The sequence below is a fragment of the Sceloporus occidentalis genome, unplaced genomic scaffold, assembly GCF_023333645.1.
Source record: "Sceloporus occidentalis isolate IW3139 unplaced genomic scaffold, rSceOcc1.0.p SCAF_6, whole genome shotgun sequence".
NCBI classification, from domain to species: Eukaryota; Metazoa; Chordata; class Lepidosauria; order Squamata; family Phrynosomatidae; genus Sceloporus; species Sceloporus occidentalis.
The window spans coordinates 134295308-134315713 of NW_028316986.1; the positions used below are offsets into that span (position 1 = coordinate 134295308).

The 20406-nt window shown below is 43.0% G+C and overlaps 1 protein-coding gene across 3 annotated transcripts in view; it reads right to left on the reverse strand.

Moving 5' to 3' along the window:
* LOC149311423 (trafficking protein particle complex subunit 12-like) overlaps positions 1–20406 on the reverse strand; it is a 72430-nt gene that overhangs the window by 9441 nt on the left and 42583 nt on the right. For all 3 annotated transcript variants that reach the window (XM_089531025.1, XM_089531026.1, XM_089531027.1), the window contains 2 exons: positions 12971–13043; positions 4746–4819 (listed from right to left, as the gene is read on the reverse strand). In XM_089531025.1, coding sequence (XP_089387151.1) covers positions 4746–4819; positions 12971–13043 — 147 coding nt within the window. The remainder of the gene's footprint in view (positions 1–4745; positions 4820–12970; positions 13044–20406) is intronic.

Genomic DNA, 20406 nt, shown 5'->3' on the forward strand with positions numbered 1-20406 from the left:
ACTCTACATATATAGACGCTCTATATTCAAAATTTTGGCTTTGGACATCCCCTTCTCTCCTTCCCCTTTCCTTCCACTGAAGATGCTGCCTCATTTCACTGTAGTCCCAGTAAAGCCATAAAGGAAAAATCCCAGCACTTCACTTTTGAGTAGACTTACTGGAATTTTCCACTGAACTGTTCTATTATATCATGTCAATTAAGAGAAATCAAAATTTGAGTAAGGGTGGTAAACTACAAAATCAAGGAGATCATTTAGATGCACTTCAAAACCCACTTACACACATGCTGAATCACAATAAAATCACTAGGATTAAGAACATAACCAAGGTGTAGAGTTTCAGCCTCAAGGGCCTTGTTTACATGTGCATTAATTTGGCCATCAGTGGAGTGGGTCCCAACAAAAATGAATACAGCAGACTCTTTCTGCTGCTATGGAGCTGTGGCAAGAGACATGCTTTTATTACTGCCGCATAATTTAAGCAAGATTTATGTTATATGTCTGCTTTAAATTAGAAGAGAGAATGTAAATCAAAAGAGAGTCCTTAGGCATCAGTCTTACAGCTTCCTAGGACAGGCAATTCTGCTCCATTCTAAGCTTAAGTAGCTTAAAATCCAGCTTCTCTCTGCCCTTTCCTCTTTCATTTCTTTCTTAGGCTCCATTAATAGCCATAAATGTGAAAGGAAGAGATTATATTTAGATACAAACTAAAAGGCAAACCTTCACAAAAGCAATTTGAACTCTACTGCATTCACATGTAAGACACTATTCTCAAAAGGCTTCCATTTGAAAACAGGCTAAAAAGTGAAGTAACTCTCTCTCACAGACATAAACTTTTCCATTTTACTGGAAGCAAACATATGCTAAGAGACATAATTTTTACTTATTTGCTATAATGAACTACACTTCCAGCATCTTAGCTTTCTAATGAGAAACACACACACACACACACACACACACACACACACAGAAAGAGAGATTCTGATATGGGCAACTTTCAATCAATCCCATGTACTCAATACAAGAAGTCTATATACCTGTTTCTTAAGAAAAGAAGAAAAAAAATGGGAGATAGGAACTCTCTGCCCAAGAAAAATACTGGCTAGTTTTTGGGTTCCAAGAAAGAACAGGGAGGAATACAACAAAAGACAGATATGTACAAAGGTGTATTTCCAACATGGAAATATTATCTTCCACCACTCCAACACACAATAACTATTTATACCATTATTTTCCAGTTAGTCTTGTGCTGTGGAATATGTCTGGACATGATTAAAGGAATGTACTGTCAATCTGAGAAATTAATGATAATTAGCCATGTGAAATTTTATCTCTCTTTATATTGGGACCTAGTTCGTAAAAATGAGATATACTGTCTCCAAATCCCTTTCCATACTGAGGAGCTGTTGCCTGGTTTCCCCTGGCCCAACCACTGTCTTGATACCTTTAGACCTCGGGTCAAAAGACCAAGTTTCCATCTAACAAGTTTATACATATATTTAAGCAACTGAACATCAATATAGCTATTCCCTGTTGCGAAGTTAATAACAAACATGTATTTTAATTCAACCAATTATTTCTTCTCACTAGTCACTATAACATGTATCCCTTTCTACACTAGAAATTAACTACGGTGTGCCCTCCCCTTATGTGGGGGATCTGTTTCAGACTCTCCCGCATAAGGAAAATTCCGCCTATGTTCAAGCTCCATTCATTTGAATGGGGTACACTTCTGTGATATGCGGTGCAGTGCGTGCCATGGGTGTGCACCCAACTCACCATATTAAGGCTCACTGTCCACATGACCTCAAGTCGTACGACTCAGTTATTCCAAAATAAGTTAAACTAATATAAACTTGAATTAGTCAGAGTTTTGCTGGACTTTGGGAACTACTGGTAGATTCCATAAAATCCTAACATATATTTATTACACAGAAAATCAATGCTGACAGTTAAATGTTTTATTTGAAATAATTTTTTAAAAAACCCATCAAGTACCCCAAATTTTTCCAACCACACACTCTTAATTATTTGCAATTGTCTGATTTTAAGTCCTGTTGTTATTAAAATATAATGGGAATTTTTACAGTATTAATCATCTGCATGTCAGCACCACCAGGGCGGGACCAAACTATTTTGCTTCTTGAGGCAAAAGAAAAGATGGCACCACTTCTGAATACCTATGGCTTCTGAATACCTATTCAGAAGTAAAAGGAGAGGTCCTCCAATGCATCACCAGGTAGCAAGCTAGTACAAGAGCCTCAGAACAGCCTGCATGATACATTCAACACATCATTACAGCTCTTTGTATCATCAACTTTTGCTTCTCTTTACCCAGTGATAAGACAGTCTTGACTGCTAGTGGTGTATTTGTCCTCATAAGAAGTAGACCATTATTATTATGTTCTGGAATGATATAGATTGCCTAGGGCCTAGAAGAAAGCAGGGGGAATTTTTGGACAAGACTTTTTGCCACACAACTACCCTGCTTTTTACCAAAACTTTACAGGAGGTCCAATTCAGACTATATGACTTTCCATTTGTAAGTGTTCCATGTTTTACCACTGTTTTTTTTCCACCTGTTCATGTGCATGTGATTGTGTGGGTGGGTGGGCATGTATGCATGCGCACGCACATGCACACACATACACACACTCTCCTTTAAGGAAGGAAAGACAAAAGAGCTACACAATGGTTTTTGGGTGATATTATGTGGAGTTGTAAGAGCCAGATTGGTATAGAGGTTTGAGTGTTAGACTAGGACACTGGGTTGTTGTCGTGTGCCTTAAAATCGTTTCTGACTTATGGCAACCCTGAGGGGAACCTATCATGGGGGTTTCTTAGCAAAATCTGTCCGGAGGTGGTTTGAAATGGCCTTCCTTTGCAGCTAAGAGCATGAGGCTTGCTCAAGGATGACAAGTGGGTTTTAGGAATTGAACCCTGGTCCCCAGAGTTGTTGTCAAACTTTCAAACCACTACATCATACTAGCTCCCAAGACATGGGAGACCAGAGTTCAAATCCCTGTTCAGCTACAGATACCAACTTGGTGGCCTTGGGCAAGCCACACTGTGACGACGAGACTCACCCACCCAACTACTTTCTTGGATGGCAGCCCAATGGGTCTTTTTGATCCCATCACTGCCAACAATTATGTGAAGGTGATGGCCACTATCCCACCAATTCTTCACTGAGAATGTCAAACCTGGGACTCTCTTAAGTGTCTCCTGCACTATAACTTTCTTTAGATACCAACACTCTGGGTTTCAAGTTTTTCCCAGGTTGGCACCAACTATTCTTTGACAGCCACAAACCCACTACCTAAGGTGTCCCAAGCCTAAAAGACTTTTCTCAATGTTGGTAGTGTTTTTAATGTGTTTCTGAAATCACTTCAAACAGTTGCTTGTTGATTTTTTAAATTTTTTTAAATTAAATTGTATTTACAAGTCAGGCTGAATACAGTATCTCTCTTAGTGGATGGTGTTCACAATGGATACAGTGTACAAATACTTTATTAGTTACATAGTTTAACCATTTCTTTAGCTTGTCTTTGAAATTGTTTCTTTATAGCTTTATATATGTTCCTTTATAGACCAAGTTTATTAAACGTTTGTATCTTATCATCCTTCTGGTTACTTGTGACTCCACTAGTCACCAAACACTATGTCTCCCACAGGACACAATAACAATTTAATTAAGGACACTCTTTGTCCCTTTCTTGGGTAACTAAAACCCTTCCTAACTGCCCTCAGAACGGCCTAACCTAGCCTCAATGGCTCTTTTCCCCTCGGGGCACACTAAACATCAACCCCTTTCAAACCTGCTCCGCCCTCTTATTTACTCACTCCTGGGAACAGCCCTCACCTTTTCCTGGCTTTGCTCCCATTGGCTAGTGCCAAAGTTCTGACCTATTTGTTGTCTCCACTCTCTCAGCCTCAGAGGAAGTCAAGGGGAAACCCAAACAAATTCTGCCAAGAAAACCCTATGATAGATTTGCCTTAGGGTCACCAGAAGTCAGAAGTGACTTGAAGGCACACAACAACACTGTGAGGACCCATGAGTCTGGAATCACCCAGGGAAAGGAGCTAGAAGACTGATCACAGTAGGACTTTTGGTGCCACGCGTTTAATAAAAAAGCATAGTGTTCTACATGCTTACTCTCTGCTGCTCTTACTGTACAGTTAGCAACAGGACATCCTCATTTTCAGGACCCCTGAAAGGGAATGACTATTTATTCCTTCTTTCTAAACAGCAGAAAGTAGTGAATGACTTGAACAAAATAAAGCAGAATAACTTTCAGACTAGAGAATAGTTGGGGGGGGGGGGGCAAAAGAACAATTATTCTATAGCTCCTCCTTCTTTTGCAGGTATTCAGAAAGACTGGCCTATTTCAGAGTGAGCATGAACAGTCAGGCAACCATAAGTAGAGAAACACATTTTAAACCCTTTAAACAACAAATGCTAAGTCTCAAAATAGTGACCCTTTTAATATGTGCAAGCAGAACAAGTCTAGAGTGAGAGGTGAATGTGCGAGCAAGAATGCATGAGAGCAGTTCTAGTTGTGGTAGAATGGAAATCTAAAAATGCATGTCCTGCAATGTTGTTGCTTAGTCTCTTAACGTGATTTCAGTAGCAACACCCAGCTTTAGTCCCCACAGCTGCAAAGAGAAACCTAACCGAGCCCCAGCCTCTCCTGACATTCTGCTCACATATATATGGCAATTCTGCAGCAACTGCATCCACCTACCTTCATCATTAGTAGACAGTTTGCGGTGGAGTACATCACCCGGCCCAGACGTGACCTCCACAGCTGAACAGAGGCTGTAAAATGAGAGCAGCTTGTGAATGTTCACAAATAAATTAGAAGCTCTTTCCCTAGCCATCAATTACCAGTCATATGCATCCTGATTTAAACGATTTCCCCTCGTTAACATCACTGCATTTTGAGTACAGTGTTTCTAACATCCTGCCATGTTGCACTGAAAAAAAATCTTGCACTCTCTCAACAGCGAGAGCCTCGACTGGTGAAAGCAATGGACTGCCGGAATAAATGAAGCAATAACAGAAAGCTGGGAAACAACCTCTTAGGTTTAAGCCCAGGCAACTCTGTAAGGAAGCATCCATTTTCAAAAAGCAGAACAAAAGGCACAGAGAGAGAGAGAGAGAGAGAGCATGTGCACAAGCTCACTAAGTAATTATGACCATTGGTGTGCATTCATATAATTTAAGTGATTAAATTTAAACTACAGGGTCCCCTCAAACTGACCAGTGAAGCTAAAAAAAACCCACCTCATTTTGCAACCAGAGCATGAAGGTTTAAGGGCTGTCTTGGTCTGGGGGCCTATACTCTTGCCTCTGGCTTATGAGAAATATGCCAAGCTTGTCTGCCACCCCTACACTATTAGAGCTCATGGGGTTTAAAGGCTGATGCACAGAGCCATACAGCCAATCTCTCATTCCTTTCGTTTGCAGACAGGCTCCTGATGGGAAACAACGACTAGTTTCCATTGATCTTTCACTGCTTAAAGGAATCTGAAAACTGCACTGCCTACTCAAAGACTCTCTTAATCTACAACATGAATGCTAGGTAAAACCTAGTTTGGAATTTGGATTTAAATGTGTCTAGGGTACACTTACGTGGTAGTAAAAGTCCCATTGCACCTAGTGACACACTTCTGAATGTGTGGAACAGAACAGGTTGATTTCAGGGTGATATCCCACTCAACCTGATATTTGTTGTTATCACTTCAGGATGTTAATCAATGCAAGAAGAGCATAACAAAGTGATAGGTATAATAGAAGAGCGAGGAAAAGGAGGCTCACAGGGTGAACAGAGCTTTTAATCACATTTCTTGGCAGCTGACCACAAATCCCCTGGAAAGTGGTTTTTTTCCTGAGGTGAAATACTGTCCCGTTCCTGAAAACACAGCTGAAAGGCCAGAATTCAGAACTAGAAGTGGCTTTTGGTTGTGATTCTGGCTGACTTGGGGTTGGAAATCAGCCGACATCACTCAGCAGGGTGCTGTGGGGGCACTGACGTTGACCTTGCCTTGGATGCTGTTGCCAACCCTAGTATAACTGAATTGTTACAACAGTAGTACAATGCTCACCACTTTTCTTCTCCAACACATTATTTATTTCTTATTGTTTTATAAGAAAATATGAAACAATTGTTTAATTTTTTAAAAAAATAATAACAACAGTACTGTGAACAGAATTATTTAGATCAATTCAAATGTATGCCTTGACTTTCCCTTAAAAGTCATACCAGCATCCAGTACCTTTAAAATAAGTGTATCTGTGTGCATGTATTGTAATTAAAAATAAAAGAATAAATATATCCTTGTCCCTAGCCCATAGGACACCACCCCACAAAAGGAACTGTATGGCTGTATGAGCTATTCTGGCCCTTCTGGAAATGGAACAAAGATGACTGAAATTGTCCAAAACTTTCCAACAGCTCCTAGATGTCACTGGAATTTGCGTCAGTAAAACAGGCATGAGATCAGGTACAGCTGAACCTACAAAACCCACTACAACAATTCAAGAAGCAACCCCCTCATAATAAAAATGAATAACACAACAGAGAATATGCTAATTTCTAATTATAACCACTGTCATGTAACATAATAACCATAGGTGCCATTTGAAATTCTTAATTTAAGCATCCTTCTTTGTACATTTGTTTCAAGCAACCATTTTTGTTTCTCTGGAAATTGTATGTTGTGGAGCAGCTGCAGGACTTTATGTCTTACAAGGAGAAGAGGAGAAAAAAAAGCTAGGGGAAAAAAAAAGGAAAGTGCTGCCAAGAAAATGGTGCAATGCTAAATCTCTTTCCTCCCACTGAACAAATGGAGAATGAGATCCCTTGCCCTATTCTGAATGGGAGGCAGTGCAACAAGCTGGTTTGTGCAACACCTACTCAGACCAGCAATAGCAAAATCATACTGCAGGTTTAATCACATAAAGAATTGAAGCTGCTTCCAGTCACAGATCACAAACCATACATATATACATATATACATATATACATATATACATACACACACACACACACATATATAGAGAGAGGGGTGAAGGTGGAGGGGTGGGGGAGAGACAAAGAGAGAGACAGAGTGTATGTACTGAAGCTGTTTCCAATCCTAATTCATAAGGCAAACGTGTGCACGTGCATGTGTGCAGGTGTGCACCTGTGTGCATAAATAAATAAAAAAATCCTTCAGCTGCAGTTCATACAAAAACATATACAGAAAGTTCCCTGCAGCTCCACGCATACCAGAGCCCCTTGCAGATCTGACTGACCTACTCTGGAAGAGATGCCAACAGTCCTACAAGGGTCCTTGGGGTGGCATTAAGTAGATAGGCAGCTGTAAAGCTGCTGCACTCCAAGTGCATAACAACCTCTTGCAGATGCTCAAATCTCTCCCTCCTCCTCCATGTAAGACTCTGCTGGCTGCCTCTTCAAGCTTAGCTCTGTAAAGCAGCTGCAGTGATGAGCAGACAGAAGCAATTGGGCTGCAGGGTGGGAAAAGGTGGGAAGAACCACATGGGGTTACTAAGAGAGAGAAGATATTTTAAGGAGGTGGCAGAAAATCTTGAGTCAAGCAAAACTCCAGAAAACCTTCGGTGTGATTTCCCTGACATATAGTGACTTTTCTTTACATGCTTCAAGTAACCTTAGAGGACTTGCAGCAAAGTTCTGTTGAGTGTGTGTAGATGTTTTATGATTTATTTATTTTTCTAATACTCTAAAGAAGACCATGACACATCTATCATATACCAATAAGCATAATACAGTAGGCCCTCCAGAACTGGACACAATATTCCAGGTGGGGCCTGACCAAAGCAGAATACAGTGGCACTATTACTGGCACTCACTGGTGTTGTCTCTAAGTGTGCTGTTACTTCAGCAACACTGGCACACCAAAAAGCCAGGAGGGGAAGCAATTGGGAAGAGAGCTGGTGGACGCATGCATTTGGGCTCATGATGCCATTGGAACAAGGCAAAGTGAGGATTATTATTGTTACAAAAAGGCAGCCTTCTTGTTTGTTTAGTATTTTATTTATATACAGGTTGAGTCGGCTCTATCCAGAATCCCAAAAATGCTCCAAAATCTGTAACCTTTTGAACACTGAGACGACAGGGCAGTAGCAGAGATGATGGCAAGCCCCAGCCATTTATTCTTCAGGCAGGAGAGAGGGAAATGACATGGCCGAGTACTCAGCCAAACTAGGCACAAGTAGTGACCATGGTGGCTGTTGTTGCTGCCTCTCCACTGCCACCCTCCCCAGCCAAAGTGAGGTCTAGAGCAGTGGCAGTGAAAGCTGCTGACCACTGTTTCCAGCCTTGGTCTGGGGGACAGCCTCATGCCAAAATAATCTCACCCCCCCTTCTCTCTCCCCTGTTCAACTACCAGATCCAGGATCCCAGTCAATGCCTTTCCTACCTAAGTCTTTTGTGGATGGGAAGCCAGTGATTGTGGCCAACTCCAGTCGAGTGCAGTGGGGCTGTTTTCTCTTGCCCTCCCTCCCCACAAGTGCTTTGGCACCCAACACCTGCAGGATGAGTGAGTAGCTCTGGGGAGCTCCCTGCACTCGTCACTCCTGCTCAGGCAGCAATGACAACAACAACAGCACCACCTCCAGCAAAGTGAAGGGAGCGTGATTTTGCAGGAGGGGAGGCGGCAGCAATTGTACTACTGTGTCTCTGGCCACAGCATCCTCCTCCTCGTCCGTCAGAGTGGCATTTGTGGCAATCGGATCATCTGGGCCAAAGATCTGAACCTGTAAATCAAGTCCCCTTGCAACAGCAAGAAGCCCCTTTGCTGTTCCTGCAACACCAGGAGTCTGTGTCTGGGATGAGATAGTAAGTGCCAAGAATCATAGAATCATAGAGTTGGAAGAGACCACAAGGGCCATCCAGTCCAACCCCCCTGCCATGCAGGAATTCACAATCAAAGCATCCCTGACAGATGGGCCATCCAACCTCTGTTTAAAAACCTCCAAAGGAGACTCCATCATACTCAAAGGGAGTGTGTTCCACTGTTGAACAGCTTTCACTGTCAGGAAGTTCCTCCTAAAGTTTAGGTGGAATCTCTTTTCCTGTAGCTTGCATCCATTGTTCTGGGCCTTATTCTCTGGAGCAGCAGAAAACAAGCTTGTTCCATCCTCAATATGACACCTCTTCAAATATATCACCTCTTAACCATCTCTTCTCCAGGAGAAACATATCCAGTTTCCTAGGTCTCTTATCGTAGAGCATGGTTTCCAGACCCTTCAATGTTTTGGTTGCCCTCCTCTGTACACACTCCAGCTTGCCAACATCCTTTTTGAACTGTGGTGTCCATAACTGGACACAGTATTCCAGGTGAGGCCTGACCAAAGCAGAATAGAGTGGCATTATTACTTCCCTTGATCTAGGCACTATGCAGTCTGCCATTGCCTTACGCAGGGGATCCGTTCCGGACCCCCCTGCGTAAGGCAAAAAGCGTGTATGCTCGAGCCCCATTAAATATAATGGGGCTCAGGCATGCCACATGAGTGTGTGCACCATTCTCCCGATCTCCCGGTGGTTTCCATGTAAGCTGGAAGCTACCTATAACGAGCCTGCGTATGGCGCAGTCTCACTGTACTTCTATTGATACAGCCTTTCTAGCTGCTGCATCACACTGCAGACTCATGTTCAATTTGTAGTCTACTAGGACGCCTACATCACACAGTCTCATTAAACTAGGTGTCCCCCATCCTATATCTATACATTTCATTTTTTGCCTTAAGTATAGTACTTTACATTTTTCCTTAAACTATTTAGGTCATTTTGAAGAGCAGCTTGCTGTAGCAGAGAGACTTGACCTTTTTGCTCTGGCTGATCTTGCTGTTGCAGATAAAACAGCAAAGCACCTACTGGAGGATAAAGAAGAGGTAGAGGAGGAGCCGGCGGCCATGGACTTGGTAGTACAACCACTGCTGCCTTTCCTCCTCGGCGGCACATCGACTACTCCTGTGTGTTTATCAGTCCTGGATGCAATGGCGGGCATGAGCTGCTGGTTGCAGGAGATAGGTACTTTCTTCTCTAGACACTTACCCATATTTGCTAGATATAGTGGTGGCAACTTTAACAGGGGCAATGACTGTGGGATGCTCCCCAGACTTGCTGTATTTCAAATACAGAAATACAATATGTGTATTCCAAAATCCAATAAACTCCAAACTCCAAAACACTTCTGGTCCTAAGCATTTCAGATAAAGGAGACTCAGTTTGTTCTCTCTTTCTCCCAATATGGGACCCAAGGTGGGGCTGGTACAGGGCTTGGGAAAACATTCTCCACTGACCATCTGTTAGTCTTTCACAAGCCCTAGTGGCAGTGCGTGGCTTGGAAAAATTCCTCATGTGTCCATTGTGCTGTAGGAAAGGTTGTGCAGGATGTGAGGTGCAGGAATGGGGAGAACTACTGTAGCTCCTGGGTTGCTTTTGTCACATGCATGGCTGCCAGAAATGGTCCTGACCCCAAATCTCTAGGTGCTATATAACCTGATCAGCCAGGTTTTACCTGGATATCCTTCATTTCCATTTTCCCAGTCAGCTGCGCCAGAAACATTTTGACTCAAATATCTCACTGGAATTCTGATGATCTCACAAGGCCAATTATAAGCCTTTACTGCTTCTATGGCACCACTAGAAGTGGAAATAAAACTAATATTATGGTTCCACAAACCATTCATTATTGAACCCCCTCCCCATAACAGTCCCACTATAACTATAACAATCCTGTCACAGTGTAGGACTACCACTGCCCCCTCCAGAATTCGTCCCTTCTCGCTTGCTGCCCCTTACTCCTGGAACCTTCTTCCCCCACATGCACACCTCATCACTTCTCTGCCCAGTTTCAAAACTGAGTTAAAGACTATATTGTTTAGAGAAGCGTTTCCAGAGGCGAGCCCCTCTCTGACCCAGGAAGCCTCCTTTTAACCATCCATCAAGAAGCCAAGCCCTTCCTCCAGTCCATCTGCCTTGGTCCGGGCCTCGGAGGTGGAGAAGATCTGCTGGACCTGATTCTATTCTCCACCACCACTCCCTTCTCCTTTTGTGTCGTGTCTTTTTAGATTGTAAGCCTGAGGGCAGGGAACCGTCTGACTAAAAAATTTATGTACAGCGCTGTGTAAATTTACAGCGCTTTATAAATAAAGGTTAATAATAATAATAATAATAATAATAACAACTATTGTTGTGTGCAAATTCCCAAATGCATTGAGGTTGGGGGAGAGGGCCTCCTACTGGGCTCAACAGGACTCCCTTCTCAGTAGGCAAGCACAGGATTCTGCTGTCAATGTCTTTCAGATGAATGGGACTAACTCCCTAGGAAATACTTTTAGATTTGTAGCATTCAGCCAGAAAAGATTGCTCTGTCTGAAATTGTTTTCAGAATTCCTTCCTTCATTCCTGGAACAAATTGTACTGACCATTATTTAAACAAAAAATTGTGTCTTATCCTTGCTTATCAGTTTCAGTATACACATGTGGAGGTGGCAGCACAGCCCAAAGGCAGACAGCTAAGGGAGCTTGCTGCTAGGCTGGGGCAGTGGAGACTGGGAGAAAAGGGTGGTAGAGACCCTCTTCTTCCCTCTCCCTGGCTGCATCCACACTGCAGAAATAATCCAGTTTGACATCACTTTAAATGTCCTGGCTCAATGCTATGGAATTCTGGGATTTGTACATTTGTGAGACATTTAGCCTTCTCTGTCAGAGAGCTCTGGTGCCACGACAAACTACAAATCCCGTGATTCCATAGCACTGAGCCATGGCAGTTAAAGTGGTGTCAAACTGGATTATTTCTGCAGTGTGATACAGCCCTTGTTTCTCCCTGCCTCTGTTGCTGCATGGAGAATTGGAGGAGACACCAAGCAGGTGTGGGCATCAGTGCTTTCCTGGAACATGATACTTGAAGGGAAAAAATGGACAATTGTTACTTATGGGAAAGAGAGGAGGTGAGTGGAGGAAACTAGGTATTGACCAGCTAGTAAACACACTATTACTCCAACCAGGGGAATTCTACTGAATAATCTGAGACACTGGGACCAAGACTCCTCTTACACAGGCATTTCCAAAGAAACATGGTAAACTGTCTTGACCAAGATGACAGCAAGAAAGACCTCAAGAGGCTAATGCAAACTTTAGTGTGCAGTGCAGCAGAAATTTGTCAAGAACACCAATTCATCTAAAAAGCTGAAGAAACAATAAAAACACACCATCTTCGATCAAAGTGACTGGAAGGGGAACTAAAACAATGGACTAGTTAGACATTTATAGAAAAATGAGAGGCTATTTTTGTACAGGTATTCGCAAAGCTATAAGTGGGACAAAAAGTGCATTTTAATAGTTGAAATGCCAGATGTGTGAGTTCAAAAGTATCTTCCGTCATGTCCTCAGTTCTGTTTCTTTCACTCATGGGGTAAAAATGACAAAATAAAAAGCCTGCAAAATATGCAATCAAAATATGGTAATGCAGGATGGAAGATTCTTCAAACAAAAGATCTAACAGGCACTGACACCTCAAAGGGCAAGCCTGGGTCCAAACAAGAAGCCCAAGTGTCAGGGAAAGAGATGTATAAAGACAATCAGCTGCGTTCTAAGACTGAATGCTCTTTCAGTTTCTCTCCAGTGCCTCAGCATCACACTGCTATAATCACAAATCTGTCATTCTAAAATGGCAGCCATTTTCTTTTCTTTTTAACAACTGAAGAGGAGACCTGATTTAATGTTATCACTGTGATCAAAATAAAAGGCAAATCTGTGAAATGAATCCCAGCAATCAAAGGACAAAGTGCATCGCTTTAAAGGATGAGCAGGCTGTATAAACGACAATACCACTGTTTTAACAGCTTCAGAGCAATCTTGTGAGAACTTCTGACAGTACCTCAGCAAGTGATAAAAATACACAGTCTGTGGAAAAGAAGGCTTCAGGGGATACCTACCTTTTCTGTTCTCCTGGTTAATGTTAGTCATGCTTCCATCTTCTGCTAAGCCATGTTCCAAGTTGTCTAATATCTGCAGTGAATATTTTTAAACAGCTTTTGTCAGTTTTAATACCATTCTGAAACAGAAACTTGTATATTAAACCTAAACGTGCCACAGCTGTTCCCTGCTGCAAGCATGGATATTCAAGCAGAATTCTTTCTTAGTGACCATTCATGATGTTTTCTGGAAATCCTACAAAGGGAGACTGGGCTGGTACCTTGGTTTTCCACTGAGGCTAAGACTTTTTTTTTAAAAAAAATATTGAGGCAGACATTTAACAACCAGTCACCTGCTCAAGTACAAAGCTTATTTTTAAAATGTATTTAAATCAATCTTTTAATTTAATTCTACTTTAATAAACAATTTTAAAATGCTTTTTAAAATAATAATAATAATAATAATATCATCATCATCATGATAATAATAATAAAGTTTATTTTTATCCCGCCCCTCTACACAAGGCAATTGGGGCAGCTTACAGCATTAAAAATATACCCCCACCCCCCAAAATACTATTAATAAAACAACAACACAGTGACTGCAGCAAAAAATCAGGGTCCAACAATTTAGATATTCTTTCCAGTGGCCGGGTATCTATTCTGGAAAGGCCTGCTGGAAGTGATCCATCTTAACAGCTTTTTTTCAAACTGTTTAAGGTGGTTATATGATGGATCTCATCCGGCAGGCCATTCCATAATCTGGGAGCGGTAGCCAATAAAGGTCCTCTGGGCTGTCACAGATAGCCTAGTTTTTACAGGTTGCAGCAGATTCCTTCCAGACGACCTGAGTGTGCAGGGTGGATTGTATGGAAGGAGGCGGTCCTGAAGATAGTTCAGACCCAAGCCATTTAGGGCTTTAAAGGTGATAACCAACACCTTGTACTGGGCTTGGAAAGTAATGTACTGGGCCCGAAAAATTGATGTGAGCCTTGTGTTCCAAAGAATAGTGGGACATAAACCCAATAAATAAATACATTTTTAGGAATCATTGATGTATAGTGGACCTTCAGTACCAGCTCGGATTTGGTTCCAGAATCTCCTATGGATACCAAAATCCATGGATGCTGAAGTCTCACTACAGTGCGCCCATGTCATACACGTGGGGAGAAGGGGCAGCGCATCCCATAAGGACGAATGGGGTGTGCGTCCATGGTGCATGTGTGCTGCCGTGTGCATGAGCCCCATTCATTTAAATGGGGCTTGAGCATAGGTGGTATTTGCTTTATGCGGGCGAGTCCAGAATGGATCCCCTGCATAAAGAAAGGGTGAACTGTATAAAGAATGTGAACTGTATAAAGAGGTAGTAAAATGGTGTCCTTATATAAAATGACAAAATCACAGTTTGCCTTTTGGATTTTTGTCAGTATTTTCAAGCCATGGATGGTGGAATCCTTGGAAACAGAATGTGTGGATACAGAGGGACAGCTGTATTTGTTTTAGTACGATCAATATGACAGTTTGTTGTGAGATTGCTTTTTGACTGTAGGTTGGTGGAACTGTTCATAATACATCTTGAGAGTTAAAAATGCATAATATATTTGTAACGATCATAAGCAAGATAGAGGGAATTCCACCTTGAGGGTTTAATCTAGCTAACCCTAATCAGGCCCACTGGGAGACCAGGTCTAGTTTGCAGAGGGCTTGGGTAATAGCCGTTAGCACCCTCCATGTCCTCTCTCTGAAGCAAGAGAAACCCCTGCTCATTTTTCCAACTGGGCAGGCAAGTGGAACAGGGAAGAATCCCACTATTTTTTCTGGAAACTGAACATAGACAGTAAGCAGATTCCACCCTACCCCATGTCTGCACTCCTAATGGGAAACATGAGCGTGGGGGGGTGGGGGGAGAGTATGCCTTCAATCAGTGATCAGAGACAACAGTGGGAGTTCACATATACTCTCCGGTTATCACACAGGGAAAATTTGGAAATTTAAAGAGGTGGCCATGCAGGGTCATCCAGGGCTTAGGGGCAAATTCGCAGCTGCTTATCACATGATGCTGCACTCAATCCGGAGAGAATCTAGGGAGAATGGGAGGTGAATCAAGAAATGAGCAAATTTGCAAAATTACTGGATTTATGTGTCCATTTTGCTTGCGAACTGACTCCCTTCGCGTCATGCCAGCCGTGTGGAAAGCAAGCCTCAGATAACTTTGTTTCCCAAGGCGCCTCTCTGTGCCAAAGAGGGAGAAGGCTCTCATCCCTTAAAGGGATACACACACACTTCCTTCTTTAGGCTCCCCAGCTGCTTTTCCTCCCCTAATTAAGGGAAGAGCTGCTGGGAAAAGGCAGAGAGAGGGAATTTTGGAAGTCCTTCTGGACAGGAGGGAGAAATGGAGGACATGCCTTGGAAAAGGCAGGCTTATGGACTCTGCTTTTTTTGTGTGTGTGTGGTTTTGGAGTTTGCAAAGGGAAACACCTTTTGGGGCTTCTGTGGCAAAGAGGGACCCCCCATATCCCCTCCCCTCCCTGGAACATGTGAGGGGCACTTGTGGAAATGACAGTTTTGAGCATGCTCAGAAAAGGTATTTCTACGCTGTCAATTGGGGTTTGTTTGTCTCCTTTTGATAGCCAAATCTGCATTGGACCCACTTTAATGTGCTTTTAACCCCTTGTTGTACTCTGTGTGTGATAACCAATAGCAAATGGGCTTGTTTTTCTGGGATGCCACCACTTTAACCATTTTTGGGATGGAAGCACATAGGACCTACATGTGATAAAGTCCTCCCACTGCTTGCAATCCTTATTGGGGTTGGGGGGGAATTGCCCCACAACAACAGGATGGAAGTTAGTGACACTCTCTGCAAGGAGAAGGGGAAGTGGGTGCTTCTGTTGGGGTGGGAATGTGGGGCCAGACATCACTAGGAGAGAGCGAGATCCCCCATGAAATCATCCAGCCTGGTGGCTTGATCCCAGTGGACAGTTCCCTGAACCCCTTGTTTCTTTCTAGTTCCTCTTCCCCCTCCTGCTGCTATTTTGCATCTGGCTCTGGTTAGGGGACTTGAGGTTCTAGTCAAAGACCAAGGAGATCCCACAAGCTTGATATCTTTTCACTACTGCCCACCTGCACATTTAAAAACCGGCAGGCTAGTAGTAGAGGTAAAGACTACTCTTTTGTAAAGAGCAAAAAATCTTCTGCCAAAATAATCACTGGAGGGTTGGGAGGGCTGTAATCAACTTGCAGCTTGCCTTTATCATTCCTCCTTTCCTCCTAATATACTGATAAGTGAATGCCTGCTAGACTGTTCCCTCTTACTGGTACCAATCCTTAAGTGGTCCCAGCTAGATTTTCAAACAGTATTTCACAGAAATGAATGGAGGGAAATAAATTAATATCCTCACTGTAACTTTTGTTTGCCTAAAGACAAACCCCTACTAGGCTGGCTCGCCAGGACAAAAGTATATTGATTTATGTTAGGAAGGCCAGTGGTCCAAAAGAGAAAAAGACAGAAGATGAAAATTCTTAAGAAAAAGAAAGGAGTTTCATAGAGACTCCTGAGGAGCAGAATATGCAATTCTGATTTTCCTGTGAGATTTGTTCTAGTAATGCCTATAGCCTACATATTTACACCATAGAAAGGCTATACAATATAAAATTCCTCCCTGAAACCAAAACACAGTACCGTATATTCCGGCATATAAGACGACCGGGCGTATAAGACGACCCCCAATTTTACAACTTAAAATAGAGTATTTGGGATATACTCACCGTATAAGACCACCCCTCTCTTCCACGATAAGTCAGAAAGAAGCTGAAGGCACATGACAACAACAACAACAGCAGCGGCGGCATAAAAGAAAGAGGGGGAAGGAGAAAAAAGGAGAAGGAGAAAGAAGAAAAGGAGGAGAAAGAAGAATAGGAAAAAGGATAAAAAGAAAAGGAGGAGGAGGAAGAGGGAAAGAAGAAGCGGAGGAGGAAGAGGGGGAGAAGAGGAGGAGGGGGAGAAAGAATAAGAGTAAGAGGGGAAGAAAAAGTAGAGGAGGAGGAGGAGAAAAAGAAGAGGGGAAGAAGAGGAGGAGGAGGAGGAGGAGGAGAAAAAGAAGAAGGGAAGAAGAGGAGGAGGAGGGGAAAGAAGAAGAGGAGAAGAAAAAGAAGAAGGGGAGGAGAAGAAGAAGAAAAAGAAGAGGGGAAGAGGAGGAGAAAGAGGAAGGGCCCAGCTAGCTGGCTGCCTTCTCCCGAGGCAGGGGAGCCGCAAGGCATGTCCTCCGCCTCGGAGAAGGCCTTGCAACCATGGGCTCTCTTTAGGACCCAACCAGCTGGCTTGGCCTTCTGATAATGTCCCTAGAGTTGGAAGAGACCCCAAGGGCCATCTAGTCCAACCCCATTCTGCCATGCAGCAAATCACAATCAAAGCATCCCCAACAGATGGCCATCCAGCCTCTGCTTAACGACCTCCAAAGAAGGAGACTCCAGTACACTCCGAGGAAAGAGTGTGTTCCACTTCTGAAATAGCATACACAACATTATTTCACTTGCCTCGACAACTCTTCCCGCCCTTCCTCTTGGTGCATCTACACTGTAGAATTAATGCAGTTTGAAGCCACTTTAAGAGCCGCTGCTCCATCCTATTGGAATCCTAGGATTTGTAGTTTTATAAGGTCTTTTGCCTTCTCTGCCCAAAGAATGCGGGGGGGGGGGGGGGGCTGCTCCAAACTACACATCCCAGGGATTCTGTATGGCTGGAGCTGTGGCAGTTCAAGTGGCTCCTATTGGAATCCTAGGATTTGTACTTTTATAAAACTTATAAAAACTACAAATCCTATGCTTCTGTGTGGATGGAGCCACGACAATTAAAGTGGATGGTGCATTCTACTTCTACGGTGTAGATACACCATGAGAGGCATGTGAGAAAGAAAGAAAGAAAGAAAGAAAGAAAGAAAGAAAGAAAGCCTCCAGCCAGACTCCTAAGGAGCAGCCTGGCTGGTTTCTCTGCGCACCAAGAGGAGTTGTTTTTGTTTTTCTCTCCAGTTAGCCAAAGAAAAGAAACAAAGGTCCAAAACACAGGGCAGCGACAGTCCAGTTTGAGAGGACTTTAACTGCCCTGGCCCAGTGCTAGGGAATCCTGGGAACTGGAGTTTATTGTGGCACCAGAGCTCTCTGACAGAGAAGGCTCAATCTCTCACAAAACTACATTTCCCAGAATTCCCTAGCACTGAGCCAGAGCAGTTAAAGCAGTCTAAGACTGGATTATTGCTGCAGTGTGTTTTGGACTATAGTCTCCAGCCTGGCAACAAAAAGTGGGTCCTTGCTTCCTCCTTCCCAACTGACTGGGGAGCTCTCTCTTTCCCCCAACAAGGCTCCATTCTTCACGAGAGAAGGGAAGAGGAGAAGCAGAGGCAGAGGCAGAGTGCGGGAAACCCTCTGTTCCTTCTCTTGGGAAGGACTGAGCCTCAGGAGGGAAGGTAGAAAGACCTCCCCAGAGAGGAATGCCACCGCTTTCCCCCTGGGTGCCCGGGAAAAGGAGGACAGGAGGGGAAGGGAGAGGAGGGAGCAAGGAAGGAAGGAAGAGAAGAAAAGGAAGAAAAAGGGGAGGGAGAGAAGGAAGGAGGGAGGGAAGGAAGGAAGGGGGAAAAGGGAAGGAAGGGAAGGAAAAGTAGTGGAGAAAGAGAAAGAAACCTAGGAAGGGAAGGGAAGGAAGAAGGGAGGAAAGGGAAGGAAGGAAGGAAGGAAGGAAGGAGGGAGGGAAGGAGAGGGGAGGGAAGGGAAGGAAGGAAGGAAGGGAAGGGAAGGGAGAGGGGAGGGGAGGGGAAGGAAGGAAGGAGGGGAGGGGAGGGAGGGAGGCGGGCTCTTTAGGACCCAGCTGGCTAGCTTGGCCTTCTCCGAGGCTGAGAACATGCCGCGCAGCTCCTCTGCCTTTGGGAGAAGGCCAAGCCAACCGGCTGGGTCCTAAAGAGAGCCCTCAACGGCAAAGCCTTCTCCTGAAGGCAAAGGAGCCGCGCGGTGTGTACTCCGCCTTGGGAGAAGGCTTTGCCGCCGCAGGCTCTCTTTAGGACCCAGCTGGCTGGCTTGGCCTTTTTTTCCCCAGCATACAAGACGACCCCCGAGTTTGGGAAAGATTTTCCTGGGCTAAAAAGTCGTCTTATACACCAGAAAATACGGTACTGTATTTCATAAAATAAAAATGGATGCTAGGAAAACTTCCAAAATCAGCACAGAGATTACATTAAATCTTATAATAATATATGCATGGTCTTAAAATATAAAAAGCTTCCTTCAAACAATGGAAGCTTTGCCCAAAGCGAAGCTCAAGTTGATAAGGCAAGTGGAAAAAGAATTTGTTGAGAATATAGCTAAAAAAGAAATGTGTATTGTTGCTTTTGAAGAGATCAGAAGCAGGAAGCTGGCTAAGCATACAGTTGGACTGTTAGACATCAATGGACTGAAAGCAGTGGTAGAAGAGGATAGTGAGACTGAATGAACTGACTACTTTGTGTCTACTTTTCTTGTGGAAGATTCAGAACGCATACCGTATATACTCGACTATAAGTCGACCTCATGTATAAGTTGTGGGCAAGTTTGGGGACAAAAATTGTGGATTTTGATATGGCCCGTGGATAAATCGAGGGCAAAACTAAGGGGCATATAGCAAAGGATCAAAAGGATGAAGCAAACCAAAACAATGTCAAAGAACCTACAAAATTCCAGCTATGATTTTTGTGCTCACTCTTATCATTGGATGGATAAGACAATAGAGAGGATTGGTGCTTCCAGGACAGATTACACTCTTGTCTTTCACCAGGGGATGATTCCTCCTTTTAAATAAGAGTTAAGATACAATACTTACATTGACCCGTGGATAAGTCGATTCAGGTTTTTTGGGTCATTTTTTTGATCTAAATTTCTAAACTTATACATGAGTATATACAGTACTTATGCAATCATGTATTTATTTTTAGGGAAAGTTCCTGAAGAAAAGTCCAGAGAGTATCAAACTGCAGATTTTAGAAAAATATGCAGCTTGCATTTTTATCCCAATCACTTTTAAAGAGGACTGGATAGTAGCTAATGCTATTACTATTTTTTTTTTTTAAAAAAAAATAATCCACAGGACATTAATGAAAATTACACAGTAGTTAGTTTAATGTCTGAGTTGAGCAAACTGGCAGAAAAATATTATTAAAAAACAAATCTTACTAAAGAAGAATCAACATAGCTTCTTTAGAAAGAAGTGTTGCCTTACTAACTTGTTGGAGTTCTTTTGTGAATGTCAAGAACCATATAAAATGTGGAGGTCCAGAAAGAATACTGTATATTTGGACTTTGAAAAAGGTTTTGGCAAAGTTCATCAAAGGCTTCAAAATTAACTCCGCAACTGTGGCATAAGAGCATATTAAATACTGAAGCAGCCTGTAATGAGCTCAAAAATGAAGAACGGATGACAAAATCGTGCATGAATG